The sequence below is a fragment of the Emydura macquarii genome, unplaced genomic scaffold (genome assembly GCF_026122565.2).
Source record: "Emydura macquarii macquarii isolate MOO-44397 ecotype Brisbane River unplaced genomic scaffold, CSIRO-AGI_Emac_v2 contig_705, whole genome shotgun sequence".
NCBI lineage: Eukaryota > Metazoa > Chordata > Testudines > Chelidae > Emydura > Emydura macquarii.
Genome location: NW_027130842.1, coordinates 13,232,528 through 13,253,114, shown reverse-complemented (window position 1 = coordinate 13,253,114; position 20,587 = coordinate 13,232,528). Strand labels below are relative to the sequence as shown.

The following is a 20,587-nucleotide window of genomic DNA, read 5'->3' as shown; positions in this document are numbered from 1 at the left end:
AGGTGTATGGGGCTGAAGCAATGTATGGATGGGAGGTGTACAGTGGCTAAAGTGATGTACAGAAGGCAGGGTATAGGGCTGAAGGAATATATGTAGGGGACTGAAGTGATGGATGGATGGGAGGCATGTAGCAGCTGAACGGAGGTGTACTGGGGCTGTAGCAATGTACAGAAGGGAGGCATATGGGAGCTTCTGGGTATGGAGTGTACAGGAGCTGCAGCAATTTAGGGGAGCGAGGCATATAGGGGCTATAGCGATGCATGTAGGGAAGGGAGGTGTACAGTGATTGTAGTGATGTAGGGAAGTGTATTGGGGCTGAAGGAAAGTGTATAGGGGCTGTAGCCACGTATAGATGTGAGGCATACAGGAGTTGTAATGACGTATAGATTAGAGGAGTACAGAGATGATGGGAGTTGTACAGGGGCTACAACGACATGGGGAGGGAAGTGTACAGGGACTGTAGTGATGTAGGCGAGGAAGGTGTATAGGAGCTGTTGCAATGTAGGAGAGGTGCATAGGGGCTGTTGTGATGTATAGATGGGAGGTATATAGGGGCTGTAGTGATATATAAGTGGAGGAGTAGAGGGGCTGTAGTGATATATAAGTGGAGGAGTGGGAGGTTTCCAGGTGCTATTGGAATTTATAGGAGGGAGATGGGGATTTGTAAAGAGGTGTAGACAGCTGGGATATAAGGGCTGTAGGGATGTGTAGCTGGGAGCGTTATGGGGCTGTAGGGATGTACAGCTAGGATTACATGAGCTGTAGGGATGTATAGCTAGGAGAGGGACAGGGGCCGTGTAGGTATTATAGCTAGAGGGACAGGGTCTGCAGGCGAGGGAGGGTTGCAGGGTGATGACGCGTCGCTGCTTCGGGTCGCTCCCGGGTGTTTCAGTCTGTAGCGCCCGGGAACGAGCAGCGGCTGCCGCGGACCGGACCAGGCTGCTGGGACACGCCCCCTCAGCGTGTCTGCCAGGGCCTGCTCCCCGCCCCCTTCTCCTGGCCGTCCAATCAGATCGCAGCTAGAACGAATCCGAACCTCGTCGGCTATTTGGGACGCTCGGGGGAGCCGAGCTCCTTCGGCAGTTTCCGGCAGTCGAGGGGAGCCAGCCGAACCTTTCCGGCCATTCCCGAAGAAGCCGCGGCTCGTGCGCAGGTGACAGACGGACAGACAGACAGAGCCGAGCCTCCCTCGGCTGGGACATGCGGCTGCTCGAGCGGACTCTCCGCGCGGCGCGAGGGCTGCGCGTGGCCCTGCCCCCCGCCCGGAGCTGCCGCCGCGGGGCCGCCGCCGAGGGCGATCTGAGGGCGGGGTGTTCCCCGCAGGCGCCCCGGCGGCCGCTGAGCTCCCGGCCCGGCCTGGAGACGTTGTTCGCCGCGCCCGGGCTGCGCCGCTTCCTGGAGGAGCAGGCAGGGGGCGGGGCCGACCACGAGCTGGCAGCGCGGATCCACCGGCTGTGGGCAAAGGAGCAGGAGCTGCGGGACACGCAGGAGCTGGCACGGGCGGGTGAGCGAGCGAACGAGCGAACGACATCCCTCTCCCACCCGTCACCAACGGGCAGAGCGCGCATTGCTCCGCCCCCTGGCTCTAGCCCCGCCCACTTGCCTCGCGCGCGAGCACGGAAAGCAGGGACAGCCGCTGTGACTGAGTCTGCTTTGTGTGCGCCTGCGCAGTGTGTGTGTGTGTGATTGACGGGAGAGAGGCTGGATGGGAACCCTGGGTTTGTACACACGGGATCGGGAGCTGGTTCCTGATTGACACTGGATTTGAGAATGCCTTATTGCATTTTAGTTTAATCCCAGTCAGATTAAGGCACTCTGAGTCCGGAGTAAGAGCGTGCACACAGGGAGTTAATCAGCAATAGCCGTTCTGCTTTAAATTCACACACTGCCTTAATCTGAAATAACTTCCCCAGTATTGCTGAGGCATTGTCTACACTCGAAAAATAAATCAACCTAACTAATTACTGCGGTGATTTATGTCCACACTACCCTCCAGCTTTCAGGGATGCAGAGAAAAACTGGACAATGTGATCCCTAAAGGCTTTAGAATCAGAAGGCAAATAATAAGAACCATAATTCATTTCTTTTTTGGGGTGGTCCTGACATGATTTTTGCATGGTGGCACTATTGAATTTGTGTGTTAAAATGTGCTAGCCAATGCATTCCTAAAACATCTCTCTTATCCTAATGTATGTGGGCAGGCCCAAAATTAATATTTTCTAACATGGTATATTTTCCCCAGTCTATAAAAGATCATAACTGTCAGTCTGCAAACAGATGATGGGCTAAAATTTGTTTATATAGGCTCATCGAACAATTACAAATTAAATATTTTAAAAGAAATAATTCAGCCATCTCCACATGGAAATCATTGACTTTTTAATCATAGGCTATGTCTACGCCAGTGTTTCTCAATTGGTGTTCCACGGAACCCTAGGGTTCCGCGGGAAATCTGTTAGGGTTCCACGAGCAGCTGCTCTCCAGCAGCTGCTCTCCGTGCCGCCGAAAATGGGAAGATGTCCCGGATTTTCCGGCGGAGGATATCCAGTGTAAGTGTAATTTAAGTGTAATTTAATTGAGAAATGCTGACCTTTGCTTATTTTGACATTTGAAGACAGTTAAGAGTTTGGGGGGTTCCGCAATTATTTATGGAGTTCAAAAGGGTTCCGTGGCCAAATTTAATTGAGAAACACTGGTCTACGCAATGGGGACTATACTGGCATAGCTGTGGTGCAATAGCTATGCCAGCATAACCCCATAGTGTAGACCAGCAGTTCCCAAACTGTACCACGTTGTGTACCACCAACATAAAACGCCATCACCTGTAGGGATGGGGGGACGGGACGGGGCTGGGGCCAAAAGGGGAGAATGGCCACTGCACTGTTTGGGGGCGGGGCTGGCGCTGGAGCAGCTCCTGGCCGGCGCGGCTCCTGGCCAGCCTCCATGTCTGGGGAGGAGCAGGACAGAACAGCCAGGCCACCATGCTGCTTGGGGGCCGGGCTGGCACTGGGGTGGCTCCTGGCCAGACCCCCAGAGCAAGTGAATGCGTACCATCGGGAGATGGCCTAATATGTCTGGTTCATGTACCGCAGTTTGGGAACCACTGTAGACACAGCCTACAGCAATGGAATGGGTTTTTCAGTTGCTGCAGGAACACCTCCTTCCCAAGCAAAAGTAGCTAGGTTAATAGACGTATTCTTCCATCAATCTAAATGCATCTAGACTGGGGATTATCTTGGAATAATTGCAGTGCTCAGGTGTGTGGATTTTTCACAGCCCTGAAATCTGTAGCTACGTAGATGTATAATAGTTCTAGAGGGTAGCCGTGTTAGTCTGTATACAGCAAAAACAACAAGAGTTCTGTGGCACTTTAAAGACTAACAAATTTAATATTAGCAGGCATAAGCTTTCGAGAGACTTCATCTCTCTTCTTCAGTTGCAGTAATACAGAAAATAGGTAACACAGAGGCATCTTATAGATATTCAGGTGCATTGAGAACAATGGGGGAGGTGGAGTCCGCTACTTAAGCCCTAATGATGACCATTGAGTAGGAGGTGAGAATGGGTGAGTAAAGTAATTTACCTTCGGTAGTGAGACAGCCACTCCAAGTCTCTGTTTAAACCCAGTTTGAATTAGGTCTTAAGTAGCGGACTCCACCTCCCCCATTGTTCTCAATGCACCTGGATATCTATGAGATGCCTCTGTGTTACCTATTTTCTGTATTACTGCATCTGAAGAAGAGAGCTGAAGTCTCTCGAAAGCTTATGCCTGCTAATATTAAATTTGTTAGTCTTTAAAGTGCCACAGAACTCTCGTTGTTTTTACATAGATGAATGTTTTAGTGTAGATCATGCCCTAGATTGATTTTTTTTTTGTTCTCGGATTATTTTGCTTGTGTTAGTTATCTCACTGCAAAAAGATACTCATCTTATTGTCACTAGGAAAAAGGTGTATTTTTACCATATTAACAGTCTAGTGTAGACAAGCAGTTGTACTTTTAACATATTAGGTGATTGAGGTAAACTGTAGTGGGGAGCCTACAATTTACCTTGACCAGCTAACAAGTTAAAACTAAAAATAATATTGACTACACCAGGGTTTTAACACATGTTAAATTAACTTGTTAAAAGCATATCACCTTTCCTAGTAACAACAGGCCTAACAGGGCTTTTTGGCTGTGTTAAGATAACTTGACTAAGCTAATGTAATTCAAAACTACATCTTTTTTGCCGATTAAGATATGGCCCTCTAATTCACAATGGGTAATAGAGAGATTTTACCTCACCCACCTTGTCTCTCTAATATCCTGAAACTGACACAGCTACAACTATCCTGCACGCAAGGGGTAATATTGAATTTAGTGAAGAGTGCCAGATCAAGGCCTTACACATTATTTAAGCCTTTAACATTAGGCTTATGTGGTGTAGAGAGCCTTTCCCTAAATGCAGATCACCAGCTTTATTTAATTGTCCAAACCTTGCAGGTGAATTTACAATTGAACATGTGTGTGAAATAGTGCAGTGATAGCAGCAGCACCAGTAATTGGACAGTATACAGGATTTCCCTTGCTTCTAAACAGAGGAAGAAAAATGAGATACAGCTACTTTCTTAATCACAATAAAAAAGCAAAGCCTTTCTAGTGTAGACTAGTCCTAAAATAAGCTTATGTACCAAAGATGGTGATATCTGAAATCAAGCATGGTCAGGAATTTATTATAGTGCAACACTATTCCAGTGAAATTTTTAATGACAGGTGCACAATAACTTTTAACTTCCAACATTAAATGTAATTTTTTCAGCTATTATACATCAAAGGTGTTTGTTTTTACATTGAAAATAAACTATAGTTTAGAGTAGACTGTATGCTTTGAAAACATTTTTATGGAAGTGACTGGTAATGGAATATAAGGCCTTCAACTTCTGGGTTATCATTAAGAATCCAGGCCAGGTCAGTAGTGACCAAGAGTTACTGCAATATGATTAATTTGGCCTGTGTGCTAGACAAGAATACTATTTTTACTTGAGTTTCAAGTGGACTGGTGTAAGCATCACAGAAACTGTCACCACTTTGGCACCATTCTTGATAATTGCAGAAGAACAATCAAGGATTGAATGGGCATGGCAAATATAACAGTCCCCCTTCATTGCAAGAAGTGGTCGCTGCAGGCTGTTTGAAAGTCTGTCTGGGCTTGATTATTTTATTTGAAGAACAGTTTTATAATATTCAAGAAATGTTATCTGTGTTGATGGGGGTGGATGTTATGTGCTACAGCCAAACCACTAGATAAACAGAGAATTTTAAGATTAACTCCTAATTAGTTTTCACATTTCTTTTTGGATAGAGTAAAGAGATATTGAATAGGATGGGTCTCCCCATATCTCATCTAGACAATACCAGAAAATACTATTAAAAGTTGAAGAATATGGTATGTGATAGAAATGAATAATTATTTTTAATTACTTGCAAAATATATTTGTATTCAGTAAGAAGTGTGGTTTATCATACAGGTATTGTGGGGAGAGGATTAATGAGATTGTGTAGATCATAGCTATAGAGGATTAACACACTCCAATATTGCAGATGAGAATGAAGATTTGCAGAAACTTGCAGAAGAGGAAGTAGCTTTCTGTTATGAAGAGATAACTGAACTGAAGCGCCAGGTATAGCCTTTTGTAAAGTAACATCATATAGCTGTCTAGTAGCCAATGTTAAATGAGTAAGAGCCAAATTCTGTCCTCATTTATAACCGTACAACTTCATTCAAATGAGTTTTTTCATTTTTTGTAGTTGATAGAATTAAGCATCATCCCATGTTTAAGCAAAGTGAAGAATTGCAAAGTTGACATATAAAATCATAGAAATGCAGGCCTGGAAGGGACCTTGAGAGGTAATCTAGTCCATCCCCCCATGGACCTAGACCATTGCTGAAAGGTGTTTATTTGTATTTATTATAGAGTCCTAAGTAAGTACTTCCCAATAGGGGTGTAGCTAGGACTTATTTCTTGGCAGGGCCTGTGGCTGATTCAGGTGGGCCTGGTGGAAAAACAAGTACTTCCTGCTTCTGGTCACGTGACTGGAAGCCAGAAGTTCAGGAAAGCAACCGGATGAGAAATTAATCTGCCCGATGCTCCAGTTGCCGAGGTAGATTAAGCAGAGCGCTAGCAGCAGAATAAGATGCTGCCAACACACCACTTAAGTTACCTTGGCAACTGGAGCGTTGGGCAGCTTAGTGATTCTTGGCTGGTTGCTTCTTGAACTTCCTGCTTTCGGCCACGTGACCGGAAGCCAGGGCCCAAGCATAATTTTTTTCGGGCCCAGTACAAACTTGTAACATGGGCCCCCTCCCACACACATACCACAATCCCTCATCTCATGCATACAATCTCATGAGCCATGAAAAAAGTTTGAATTCTGAAATTACTGTTACATATTCTACATTTTAAAAATGCTCCCCCGCCCCCTTTGCTATTTTTGTTTAACATAACATCCAGCCTGGGAGTTCTACAAGTTTGCTGACTATTTTGTAACTTTTTGATCATTATAAAGGTATTATATCTTGTCAATGTCTTGATTTTGTTCATCTGCTTCCCTAGTTAGTATATTGCCTGACTGCAGAAAGGCCTTGTCTGATTTGAAAAACTGGAGGATAATAGATTGTTGTCCTTTAGCTTCTTTTAGTTCCCCTTCTTTTACCTCCTTACATTTCTGGCTGCCTGATTTGTATTTATAGCCACCACCGGACATGGCAGTATGGGGTGTGTGTGACTGTGAATGAATTATACACTTATTCACATATATTTTGGGCCTGCAAATCCTACTAGAAGAAGCAGCAGCACTGGCTCCCACTATCTTATGATGCTTTGCTTTGCCCCTCCCACCAGCTGTCCTTCCCTTCTGCCTATGCACAAGGAACTCTGGGACTGGTAGTTCTTAATATAATAGACCATGTCACAGAGAGGAGCACAAATCTCTCTGTCTCTCAGTCTCAGACTACAAGTCCTAGTTTAACTGCACAAACACACACACTCTATTCTAGAAAAGGGTCTGGGCTGGTCAGGAGGCCCAGCAACTCACTGTTCAGAATGATGCTTGAAACTGGTCTAACACTGCTGCTGATTGGCTCCAGCAAATTTCACAAGATCTGGACAATAGATACATAGATATGGGGAAATAAGTTTCTATAAATATCCTCAGGCATGATCTACAATTTAGCCTTAATTTTTCTCTCATGGTAATGGAGGTTGCAGCCTGGGCCGGGCCCCCCAGGGCCTCCAGGCCCCAGTAAAATGTACCCTTTTTTCCTCCCCTATGTGGGGGCCCTGCCGGAAGCAGGAAGTTCAGGAAAACGACCGGCTGAGAAATTAAGCCACCTGCTCCAGTTGCCAAGATAGCAAGTTTAAGCGAAGCATCGTCAGCAGAAGCAACCAGTTTGGTGGGCCTGCTTTCAAAGTGGGCGGGCCACCTGTAGCTATGCTCCTGCTTCCCAAGAATTTCAAACTATAAATGCTAATAAGACTTCCTCCTTTTTCTTGCTGCAAGAGAAACAGTTAATTAGTTGTACTGCATATTCATGTACCCAGGGCCTTAATAAACTGAGAAGGGCAAATATACATAAGATCACTGTGAGAGTGGGCTATTGCTTTTACAAAAGACATTTTTAAACTAATTCCTACTTGTTAATTTGTATAGGCATCTGTATAGTAGTAACTTTCATCAAAATCATACCCTCTGGAATGTGTCCAATAACAAATTAAAAAGTTACTGCTTTTTTCTAAATCTGATCTGTTAAAGAAAAGTGATAAGTTTTGCCACATGCTCAGCCTGCACCAAAATGACAGCTGGTTTATATGCCATTGGGGTTTTTTTTGTAAACAAATGCATAGATATATAGAAGAACAGATAGGACAAAGATATATAAAGAAATTGTACTCATCATAAGCAAGCAGTAATAGATGGAAAACCTTACAGGGAAGTGTTTAAAGCTTGAGCTTGGTCCAACATGTAAAATTGTTTTTTATAAAGCCTGTTTATGTAATATCAAGTTTTAATATCTTTCATTTCTGTGACTCAATACAAATTCACATCTTCCCTGATTAAAAAAAAAAAACAACAACAAAAATCTTCAACAACTCCGTGATACATTTCTGAACTTTTTCAGTCATAAAGCTTCTTAGTTGATAAACTACTATTGAGTTAAAGAAGACCATAATTTAAAAAAGACTTTCAGTTTCCAGATATTAGTCAGTGATTTTTGTAGTTTCCAGAATCAGAGGCCTCTTCTGGCTATGCAAATCTGCACAGGGTTTTGTTGGTCTTCTTGAAGGGAACCTTCAGCCGTCACAGACAAACACAGAAAGGTATGGGCTTCTCTCAACAAACACGTTTGACTCCAGTTAGCCTTAAGGGAAGTAGTGTATTAGCAGAAAGGGCATTAGAGTGGAAGTCAGGAGACTTAGGTTCTATTCCTAGGATTTCTATTGATCTGCTGTATGATTTTGGGCAGGTTATTTCACCTGACTATGCCTCAGTTTCCTACCTATAAAATGAGAATAATGATATTTACTTTCCTTGAAGTCTACAGATAAGTGCTCTCTCTCTCTCTCTCTATATATATATAAAGTACTATATATTAATGTATTAATGGGAGTTGCCTGGGGAAAATTATATTACAAAAAAAGTAGGTTGATCTTAAGCACTGAGAGGGGAGGGAGAGCATTAAGAAAGCTACCTACTTGGAGAATGTACCAGACTGCAAAATAAAATGATTGCTGGCTTGTATGACATTTTCATACCATCTGAACATATGAAATATTTCACGTATGCATTGAGGTGTTAGGGGAAGAAAAGCTTAGACAGGTAAAAAGGTGTGTAATTTTGTATTTGCAGATAGTATTGCATTTGATTCCTTCAGAAGAAACAGACAGCAGTGATTTGGTCATGGAAGTAACTGCTGGAGTTGGTGGACAGGAAGCTATGTTGTTCACTGCAGAGATATTTGATATGTATCAACAATATGCTGCATATAAAAACTGGAGATTTGAAATACTGGAATATTTCCCCAGTGAAATAGGTTAGTAATTAATGCTCTAATAACTTGAATCGAAAAGTTATGTAGTTAAAAACATTTTACTTAAATGAGTGTTTTGTTGCCTGCCTACAAGCACGTCACTTCCAAATTTAAGTACATAGAATCAGTGGAACTGTTTTAATTTATAAACAAGATTTTACTCGGTTTTCACTGTATGAATGAAATGGCATTTCTAATGTTTCACAAAGAATTAAAATCTATGGCTTCACACAATGTAGTTTGCGTATCTTAAAAAAAATCAATATGAATTAAGTTAAATGTTTGAGTTGAAGATGTCTGCATGCTGGTACAGTTATAGAATCATAGAATCATAGAATATTAGAGTTGGAAGGGACCTCAGGAGGTCATCTAGTCCAACCCCCTGCTCAAAGCAGGACTAACCTCAGCTATATCATCCCAGCCAGGGCTTTGTCAAGCCTCAGCTTAAAAACCTCTAAGGATGGAGATTCCACTACCTCCCTAGGTAACCCATTCCAGTGCTTCACCACCCTCCTAGTAAAAAACTTTTTCCTAATGTCCAACCTAGACCTCTCGCCCTGCAACTTGAGACCGTTGCTCCTTGTTCTGTCATCTGCCACCACCGAGAACAGCCTAGCCCCATCCTCCCTGGAAGCCCCTTTCAGGTAGTTAAAGGCCGCTATCAGTTCCCCCCTCACTCTTCTCTTTTGCAGACCAAACAAGCCCAGTTCCCTCAGCCTCTCCTCATAAGTCCTGTGCTCCAGCCCCCTAATCATTTTTGTTGCCCTCCGCTGCACTCTCTCCAGCTTGTCCACATCCTTTTTGTAGTGGGGGGCCCAAAACTGGACACAATATTCTAAATGTGGCCTCACCAATGCCGAATAGAGGGGAATAATCACTTCCCGTGACCTGCTGGCAATGCCCCTCCTAATGCAGCCCAGTATGCTATTAGCCTTCTTGACAACCAGGGCACACTGACGACTCATATCCAGCTTTTTATCCACTGTTACCCCCAGGTCCTTTTCTGCAGAGCTGCTGCCCAGCTCGTCGGTCCCCAGTCTGTAGCTGTGCATGGATTCTTCCTTCCTAAGTGGAGGACTCTGCACTTATCTTTGTTGAACCTCATTAGATTTCTTTTGGCCCAATCCTCCAGTTTGTTTAGGTCCTTCTGTATCCTATCCCTACCTTGCAGGGTATTATATATTCTCAGTTATATATTTTATTGATTTGAACAGTTGTTCTATTTAGCTATTTAATATTCTTGTTTTAATATTCTTGGCACAGAGAGGGGGCACTATTTAATTAAAATTATGTTCAGTGACAGCTGAAATATCTTGAATTTATCTGAAATGTTGTCTTCTGCCAAATATTTTCTTATTCCTTTTAAATTTTGTTTCAATAAAATTGTACAGTAAAACCTCATTAATCTGCACCAAAAATGCACATGCTTAATATCACACATGCGCTATTGTAAATTCACCTGGAAAATAAGTTTAAAGGTTGAGCCATTATATAAACCTGGTGATCTGCATTTAGGGAAGGACTCTATACACCATGTAACTCTTATGTTAAAGGCTTAAATAGTGTGCAAGGCCTTGCCCTGGCACTCTTCACTGAAATAAATATTACTCTTTGGGAATAATAGGGCCATATCTTAATGGGCAAACCTGACTTGTACAAATGTATTGGTTGTTGCATGCATTTGTACTTCTGAAAATGTCGGTCTGGTTCCTTTGTGAAATCCATTTGTATATCCTCTTGGTAAGCTAGACTGGTCGTTTTCAGACTGTCATAAAATGACCCTAGTGACTCCATCTTAATGAAGATTAGAATTATTCATTTGTATCTTTTATTTGATCTAGCAAAGGTAAATTATGTAACAGGATTTAAAAAAAAAAAGCAGAACAAAATTCAAATCTGTAAAACTGATCTTTGTTACAGTCATCTTCAGTTCTTTTCTCATTGTCAACTGACCAATTTGGACTGCTAGTTGCTAATGACCATGATGAGCCCAAGTTTTCTGTTATTTCAGAATCTCCTTCTAGAGATGTTATTGTTAATTGGATTAATCTGTTACCCATGTGCTTATTCTTAAATGTGTCAAGATTTATAATTCAAGGACATCATCAGATAGACTAATTCTGTCACAAATACCCTGAATTTTGTGGTCAAGAATGCCCAGTTTGCCAGTAAGTTTACTTGCCAAGTCACAGTACAGATGGTATCAGGCATTCTTGTGGGTGTGCCTTAGGTATAGGTGGTACATTGTCTCTTAATCAAGTTAATTAATATCCAATCTATTTTCTTTCTTTCCACATGCTGTGGTAGCGTCTGATTAAATACACAATGGTTTACTAAAGCAAATTAATTCACTAAACCATTTCACAAAAGATATGACTGTAGGTTCAGCAAATGATAAACAAATAAGACATTTGACCTGTATAGCTTTAACATGCATCTATTTTGGAAACATAAAACTTTGAGACAAGGGAGGGAAAAGACAGGGAAGAAGCCGAATCACTACAAATTGACCTGGTAATCACTAATGCCATAGTACTGTGCACGTTCAAAATATTTTTACTGTGATCATCAGCCAGCTTCCTCTTCCGCTAGCCTATGTAGAAGATATACTTATTTAGCTTTTTAATTAGAATAAATGTGCTTAAACATTAATATTATAGTAAGCCTTAATTCTATGTAGTTGAGGAAGAATCCTTAAATACAGGAATAAATCTTTTGCTCCGTCTGATGATGGCCATATTTTACAGTTGAAAGATTTCACAAGAACTGTTAGCACAGAGAGTACATGTTAAAGTTTCAGATTTCTTTGCAGCCATTCTTACTCAACAGACATATCCAAACTGTATCTTGGATACATGTATTTATTAGTGTTAAGTGGTGGATTTAACGTCCAGCATTAACATAATAAGCTGATACGTTACGGCAAATCACTTAAGCTATAAGGTCTGTTTAATCATGCATTCAGGTAATGAAGTGATACATTTACAATTTCATACCAAACCCTATTTTATTGGCAAGTATGGGCAAAATTAAAAAAAAAAATCACTAAGATGGGTCAGATAGCTTTGTAAGGGAGCAGGAAGGGAAAGTGTAAGGTTGATACACAGACTTTTTTTTTTTGTCCGTACAGACTGACAGTGTAATCAAAACTTACTTCTTTTTGTGAGAAAATGTTAATAGAATATTAATAGTCTGAAGAGAACAGCAATATTTGCAAAACCCTTAATTAGAGGTCCCACAGTCTGGAAATGGCCTGATGGATGTAGTTTTGGTGGCCAGATGGCATAGTCAGATTCTGCATTGTTTTGGCTTTCATCTTAAAAAGCTATCTAGCTCTTGAAGACGGAACCTAATATGTATACTGATGCAGGAATGGCTTTTAGTGGTCTGAACCCTCCCTCTCCTATTAATTTCATTGGGTTTAACTCTAAATTCCAGTTTCACACTTTCTCAACCATAACTATTTCATTGCTTATAACTTTAGTGACTGGAAAGAGGTGATTGGGAATTGAGGATTTTTCCTCCCTCTTAGCAGGAAATGAATGCAGAGAAAGAAGAAAGGAAAAGAAATACAGAAACAGGGAAGAAAGGAAGAATAAAAGGGGATGGAAAAGAGAAACAAACAGAAATAGTGGTGGTCCTAAAGTTGAGCAACTCTTCCACTGAGTGATGTTGAATATAAGATACTAGCAAATAATAAATATATTTGTTTATAGTACAGAGACCATATTCCACACTTGATCTTTGTGTAAACTTCCCACTGACATTAGTGGGAGTTCATGAATGGAGGGAAGTATGTAGTTGTAAATGTTATCATGGCCCATAGATGTAATTAAAAATGGCATTTGCCCTCCTCTACAGAATGAATTTGACAAACCTCCCTTTTAACAACCAACCTGCAGGGAGGTTTTGTCTTTGGAGTTTTCTTGCATCTTTCTGTATCAACCTGACTGAAAATATTAATTAAAACATTTTTCCTTATTAACTGCTTATTTTTAAAAAAATGTAGACAATAATTCCTATGGAAATTTCCTAGCCAAAAAGGGACACTACCTTCCTCCTCACTGTGTAATCAGCAATCTTGATTTTCCCTAGCACCGAAAGCTACATGAGACAACACGTATAGAAAGTAAGAGTACTACAGAATGTTGAGGAGTCAAACACAGGTTGGCTGGTGAGGAGGTACTTTATAGTTAGTAAAATCTGGCTGAGCCTACACATAGGAATAATTTATCAAGTGACTTATCCAACTTTTTTCTAAGAACAAGTGTCAGTATCATCTAAATATAATGTTTTAAACTATAATAGGATGGTTATATTAAGGCTGTTTTCTCTGTCGTCTTTAAGGTGGCCTGAGACATGCAGCTGCCAGTATAGTAGGTCTTGAAGCATACAAGCACATGAAGTTTGAAGGAGGAGTACATCGTGTTCAGCGGGTGCCAAAGACAGAAAAGCAAGGCCGTATTCACACCAGTACAATGACTATTGCAATATTACCACTACCCCCGGAGGTGAAATTTATTTAAATATAACTGATTGTCCCATGAACAACCCACATTACTTGCCATCTTGAAGGCATGTCAAATCTTTCCTTGATTTTTATGGGGTTATTCTAAAACCACAAGTCATGTTTTGTCTAATGATCATATTTATGTCTGGAGAGGCTAGGGAGCAGAGGCACACATCACGTAAGAGTGTGTGTTTGTGGATTTCTTCACAATCCTGCCTCACAAAAATTTCCCACCAACAAACTGTTGAGAGTTCAATAGGATTTTCTCTTACAAAATAATTCTCCATAAGCTATGTATGAAGTAAGATCTCTTTAACGTCTATATTTTATTTACATTAAATGTTTGCTAAGAATGAAAAATGTTCCATTCAGAAATAGTGTTTTAGAACCAAAGTCTATTGCAATTCAAGAAGACAGCTTCAGTATACATGAGTGGGGAGGGAAAATGTCTCAGGAATCCCTCATCCAAATATTGGCTCTTCCTTGCTGGCCTTCAGCAAAAGCATGTTGAAGATAGTCTTGCATCCCTGACACAGTGCCAGAAAAACTGGTATTAGTCTATGTAGAAGCTAGAGATTTCATACACCTATGCATTCTCTACATACTCCTTATTTTCCTCTTGCTGAGAATTTTGTTCTCATTTGGGGTTTGCTAAGTTAACAACCTTCATCTAGCTGAGAATTAAAACTTTTTGTTGATCTTTGCCTCACAGGAGTTTGCACTGCAGTCTGATCATGACTGTATTATGCTCACTGTAACTCCTCAAGTTTCATTGCACTCATCAACTTGAAATGGTTTTGATCTCCTACTGAAATATTCTATTTAAAAACATCCAAGTGTGTATAGTAAAATAACTGCCATTTGTTTAGAAAGAAAAAACAAAGATGTGGGTTTGTTTGTTTTTTAATTTGTTCTATCTTCCCTATCACAGATCAATCTGACAATTCATCCTAAAGATTTACGAATTGAAACTAAGCGAGCCAGTGGAGCTGGGGGCCAGCATGTAAATACCACTGACAGTGCTGTACGGATAGTCCATATTCCAACAGGTACCTACAAATTATTCTTAATTCAGGATCTACAATGTAAAGCTACAGTCATAACTAAAATGCAGATAATCTTATCAAGTTGAAAAGTCAAAAAACGAAATAATTCTACCTATGTTCTCCTCTACTTCTTCAATCTTTTTGTAGGAATAATTTTCAGTACTGGGAGACAAAAATAACATAACTTTTAATACTGTAAAATCCTTATGGGATAAGGGTTTTGGAAAAGATAATGAAATAACCGTTCATTTCTGCAAATTTTATAAAATTACATTTAAATTTAGATCTTTGACTACTGGCGGTAGATATGCCAATGGTCTGTGAAGGAATGTTAGATGGGGTGGGTTCTGATTTATTACTGAGAATTCTTTCTTGGGTGTCTGGCTGGTGAGTCTTGCCCACATGCTCAGGGTTTATCGGATCGCCATATTTGGGGTCAGGAAGAATTTTCCCCCAGGGCAGCTTGGCAAAGGCTCTGGGGTTTTTTTGCCTTCCTCTGTAGCATGGGGCACGGCTCACTTGTTGGTGGATTCTCTGTACTTTAAAGTCTTTAAACCATGATTTGAGGACTTTAATAACTCAATCATAGGTTAGAGGTTTATTACCGGAGTGAGTGGGTGAGGTTCTGTGGCCTGCATTGTGCAGGAGGTCAGACTAGATCATCATATTGGTCCCTTCTGACCTTAGAATCTATCTCAGTGGACATTTTTCCACATCACAAAACCACTATACCTCTTGGCACACCTGGCAGCTTCTGCTTCATGGGTCCCATACTAAATTATTAGAATGTCGGAAATGAAAATTGAGGTGCATTGGGACAGATGTCTGTTGTGGGGGAGTAGCCTACAATCCTCTTGATTGCAGTTTTTCACTTTTCATATTTGTTAAATATCACAGATAAAGAGAGCTAGTGCTTAAAAGCAAGTCATACTATTAGGACAATGATTTGCTTGAGAGTGGAAAGACTTGACAGTGGAAGTACTCTATGCTTGGAATTTTACCTCTTCTTAGTTAGCAATGATAATTTATCACACAAAGCAATTTCTGTTGCTTTTGATACAACTCTAGCCTAATCTGAAACCTTGAAAACACTGGAGCAGGGTTCGTAAGTGTTTTCATAGCTCATTAATATAAAATGTCTTGTCTACCACTTCCTCCCCCCTTCACAATTTGGAAGACTACCTCCTTTTACACTCCAGTTCCTGTAAACGATATCCCTTTTCATTCACAATAACATCCTGCAACAGTTGCTTATATGGAAGATTTGTATTTTTAGTTTTTTAATGCAATTTAGCAGCTGAAAAAAGGATGAGAGGCAGTAGCAGACTGATCTTGAGAAGCTAGCTTGAGACCCACTGAACAGTTGTGTCTGGTGGTTCTCCCCCTTAAATCATGATTTAATCATACCCTCTTCTCCAGATGCTGAGGTATCTCCTTTTCTACTCAGCATTATGATATTAGCTCTCAGATACACTGCCTGCTTCATTCTCCATGTTAACAAAGTACTTGTTGCAAAGGGGCCCTCACCCTAACTGAGGTGTATTGGTGCTACCTTAATACAGATAACTGCAACTCCTTCCCGTCTCCTTGATCCCATTTTCACCTATTGACGTTCATCTGTCTTCTGGCTCCTTCCTCATAGCATACAGATATGCTCTCTTATTGTCATCCTCCCAAAAAAAAAAAAAAAAGTGAACTTTAAATGCCACCCATTAACAAATGCCACACAGTCTTCTTTCTCCTAACCTCAGAGCTCTTTCAGTGTGCCATCTACAACAGCTGCCCTTGACTTTCCCTCATTCAGTTTCCTCCTAGTCCCTTCTTATTTAGCTTCCACTCTTCACCTCCACCAAATCTGCTTTCACTAACATCTCCAACACATCATCAGAGTCAGATTCCAGAATCTCTGTTATCTTCTCCTCTTGATCCTTCTGCAGCCTTCAGTACTGTTGATCACTCCATGGCTCAATACAAAATGTTTTCCCTTGGTTCTCATAGCCATGACCTGTCCAGATTTTCCTCAGATATCTCAGATTTCTCTTTCAAAGGCTCCATTCTTCTCTCGTGTTGGCATCCCCTTTTATTTGAGCCTCTTCTATTCTCCCATAACCACCAGTCTTGCCATCTGCCAGTCTTGCAACATCAGGGTCATCTCTCTGACTCCTCCTTCTCCCAACATATCCAGAATGTTACCACTTATTTTATAGAAGATGAAGCTGTTCTCTGTTCTGGTTACTAAAATACTTGTCCCATCTAGCGATGAGCATTTTAGATCTTCTTGAGCCTCCCTTTATCCTCCACTTGACACTGGAACACCCACATAGGAAGGCAAGTCCTTACGGATTGCAGAGCACTAAATCTCCCAGCTCTCTTGGGAACCAGAACAGCAGCCACGCATCTTTACAATCGCTGTTCTCTTGACATTAGACTGAATCATTCCACTGTATGACACTCCAAGATGCCAGACTTCAGCAACCAATTAAATTTGTTGCTATATGAACTGATGAACCATTATCTGATCTGCCTGCTATTCCACACCTCATCTCTTGACCTTTCCCTGTACCATTTCCCCTCTTCCTTCCTCTTCCTTATGCTTGTCCCCATCACATTCCCTCCTCTTATGTTCATGTTCTCCTACTTCCATTATTCCTATATCAGCTCCGTTCATGCTCCCCTGCAGCTACAGAAAAAATGTATAGATTTTAACTATACTTTATAAAAAATGGATATTAAAAATACATCTTATCAGAGCCAGCAAGATAGATATATAAACAAATCCAAGAAACTATGTGAAATTATTTTGTAACCCCTATGCTACCATAAACTTTTTTCTCTTCCCGATATTCATTGCTCACAATTCTTTCTTTGTCTAGCTCAGACTATAAGCATTTGGGGAGGGGATCATGTCCTTTTATGGCTGAAGAGCTTAGTGCACATTTGTGTGGTGCTATAATAACAGTCTACATCCTGATTCTCCCATATTGATTACTACAGCCTCTTCTTTGGCCTCCATAATTCCTAAATTTCCTAAATCAAGATCATGAAAAACATATATGCTGAGATTATCTTCCTCACCTGTGAATCAGATCACATCGCTCATCTCTTCTTCCACAGACTTCCTGTAGCCTGTCATATTCAATTTAAACATCTTGTGTATGTGGTAAAGGATCTGCGCAATTCAACCCTCATCTGAATCTCAGGCTATACTATTACTATGGATACAATTTTGTCACAGTGAAATTAAGCAAAATTCATGGAAAAATCATGGTACAAAAAGGAAAAAGTCAGGGTATGGTCATTGCGGGGCTGAAGCAGACACTCTGTCATCTGGGGCTGAAGCCAAAGCCCAGGCAGGGCTGGAGCTGAAGAAGTCACAGAGATCTGTTAAAGGCATGGAATCCGTGACCTATGTGGCCAAATCATATCCTTAACTATTACAGATTTTGGCTTTTATTTAATTTTTGCCCCCCTTAATGTGGTAACAAGGTAGTAGCTTTTTAACATAAAAATAATCTCCATTGCAGGTGCAATCACAACAGTATTTTTGTACTTATTAAATGTTAAATCTCATATTTTTTCTGTAATCAGGTGTGGTGTCTGAATGTCAGCAAGAGAGATCTCAGATCAAAAATAAAGAGAAGGCTATGAAAATGCTTTGTGCTAAACTATACAATATCAAACTAGAAGAAGAGACAAGAAAGAGATATAATGCCAGAAAGATTCAGGTAGGATTTACTTTGCAAATTAATAGCTTTAAGTCCAGGAAGGAGCGTGGAATAAGGATATAGAACTGCAGGCAGTGGACCAGGAAAGAAATGGACTGGGTGGCATGAACTATGCTCCACAGTCTTGGAATGAAGAAGACCTTGGGAGAGGGAACACACTTGGGGAATGCAGTTCAATGGCCCAGGTACAACATAGAATGGAATGGGGCATGGAATGTGAGTGCAGGGAATGGGAGGCATATAGACTGCATACAGGAAACCTGGCAAAGAAAGGCAAAGACTTCCCATCTCTACTACCCATTACACCCCCACTATTCTAAGCAAGAATAGTTCCTGCTACTTATGGGCTTGATGATAACTCAAGAAAGAAGTCCTGGTTTGGTAGGATCCATAAGATCCATCACCTGGATCAGTATCTAGCTAGGTCCCCACAGTCTGGTTGGATGTTCAAATTTGGGTGGTGCTCGATCTGCAAGGAGGCTGTGTACCTTTTGGGATATGCCTTAATGATGATAAAATCTTCCAAAAAAGGGCAAAGTTCTTGCAGATGCAGTAGGGATGCTTGAACATGGTACTGTTCAGGAAATATGTTGTTTGAATTTCACTGTTGTTTGTTGTTTTGTTGTTCTGTGTATACATTCTTTTGTTATGTTCAGCCATCTCTCTTATTGATCAAATAGCTATCCTGTGTATAATATATTCACCAAATACCAGTGAAATTCAAATATTTTTCTGTTGTTCAGCAAGCCCTAATAGCAAATTATGTTTTAAAATTAGATTAAAAGGAAAGTTGATTGCTATATACTATAGTTATATACAGTGCACAAATGTTTTATTCCATTAAATTGCAGTGCATAAGGATTGGGTAGGGCTTGGTGGCACAGGTATTTTTCACCCTGGCTAGTAATCTTACACATTGAGCTAGCTATCATATACAAAGATTGAAGAACTTATCTACCATGCACATAATGTCAATAGCAGTATGACCACATGTTCTGCACTTTTGACTACTCATCTAGTTCCATCAGGACATAGTACTACCCACATTAAGTCTCTGAATAGCTTTCAAACTGCTGACTTTGTTTTTTAAATTAACCTGCCTGAAAAATACCTCAGGTGTATGATGGGCAGTATTCAGTCCTGGGTCAATGACAGGGTAAAGGTCTGATGTCTGATAACCCATTACAATTAGAAATTATGTGCCATTAGAAAAAAAATACATATGGCTTTGCAGTAGGATACAGCACAAGTTTCTAAACCTGGTAATTTATTAAATATTTGATCTTTAACTATGAAATGACATACACAAAACACATATTCTAGTTCTAATTGTGTTCTAACTATACTTACATACACAGTGCTATACAAGGCCTGGAGACCTAGTGAGATAGATGAAACAAAACAACTGCTGAATACAAGTAACTAAAACACTAGAGACAATACCAATTTTTAATTCACATGTAAATTTTTTATCCAATGATGGCTACTCTAGCACATCATATAGGTTTGTAATAACTATAGGAACACTACAGTTCTTCATTTATATAGCTAAATACTCTAGGAACAGTTTGTTGTTCTTAGCGATAGCTATAGTGAACAGGTCTGTAGGTTTGTCCCATTACTAAATCTCTGTAACAAATAGTGTTTATTTCCAGTAGGAAGAAAAGAACTGATGATCAAATGCTTAACTAGCATATTATTCTATGCTTAAAAAGAATATAATGATACTAAACTGATTCTTTTATGTGGTAGATTGGGACCAAAGGAAGATCCGAGAAGATTAGAACGTACAACTTTCCACAGGATCGTGTTACTGACCACAGAATAAGCACAACAGTGCATCATATTGAAAGTTTTATGTTAGGAGAAGAACTGCTAGATGAAATGATAAAATCCTTGAGGGACTATGCTGATTATGAATCTTTAATGGAAATTATTTCAGAAAATGAAAAAAATCTGATCTGAACTTTGTTCTTTGCTAAGTCCTGTTATGACAGGTACGGACACCCTGACACAAATCAGTTACGTCTGCTGTAGCATCACACAGGAGGAGTAAACTACATTTCAGACCATCAAAAAGGACTTATTTATTTTCTCATGACTTCTAAGCAGTTTTCCTACTTTTTGGAGTAGAAGACTGTAGACATTGTTGCTACAGTGTGGAAAATATAAAGTAAATATGATTGAGTCTGAAGTGATTGCAGTTTTTACTTTCTCACCTGAGGATATTACATAAG

The 20,587-nt window shown here is 40.5% G+C and overlaps 1 protein-coding gene across 1 annotated transcript; it reads left to right on the top strand.

Annotated features, from left to right (window-relative positions):
- Positions 1 to 927: 927 nt before the first annotated feature.
- On the top strand, positions 928 to 20,544 carry MTRF1L (mitochondrial translation release factor 1 like). The gene is made up of 7 exons (XM_067542431.1): positions 928 to 1,504; positions 5,583 to 5,662; positions 8,889 to 9,072; positions 13,417 to 13,580; positions 14,511 to 14,628; positions 18,214 to 18,350; positions 20,103 to 20,544. The coding sequence occupies exons 1-7, from the start codon at positions 1,201 to 1,203 to the stop codon at positions 20,313 to 20,315; spliced, it is 1,200 nt and encodes a 399-aa protein (XP_067398532.1). The 5' UTR covers positions 928 to 1,200; the 3' UTR covers positions 20,316 to 20,544.
- Positions 20,545 to 20,587: the final 43 nt, after the last annotated feature.

Bases quoted from the DNA above. Each gene is read 5' to 3' on its own strand.
- MTRF1L (XM_067542431.1), top strand. From the start codon at position 1,201: ATGCGGCTGCTCGAGCGGACTCTCCGCGCGGCGCGAGGGCTGCGCGTG. The intron at 1,505-5,582 runs GTGAGCGAGCGA...CCAATATTGCAG, and splicing joins GCAGGAGCTGGCACGGGCGG to ATGAGAATGAAGATTTGCAG. The intron at 18,351-20,102 runs GTAGGATTTACT...TTTATGTGGTAG, and splicing joins ATAATGCCAGAAAGATTCAG to ATTGGGACCAAAGGAAGATC.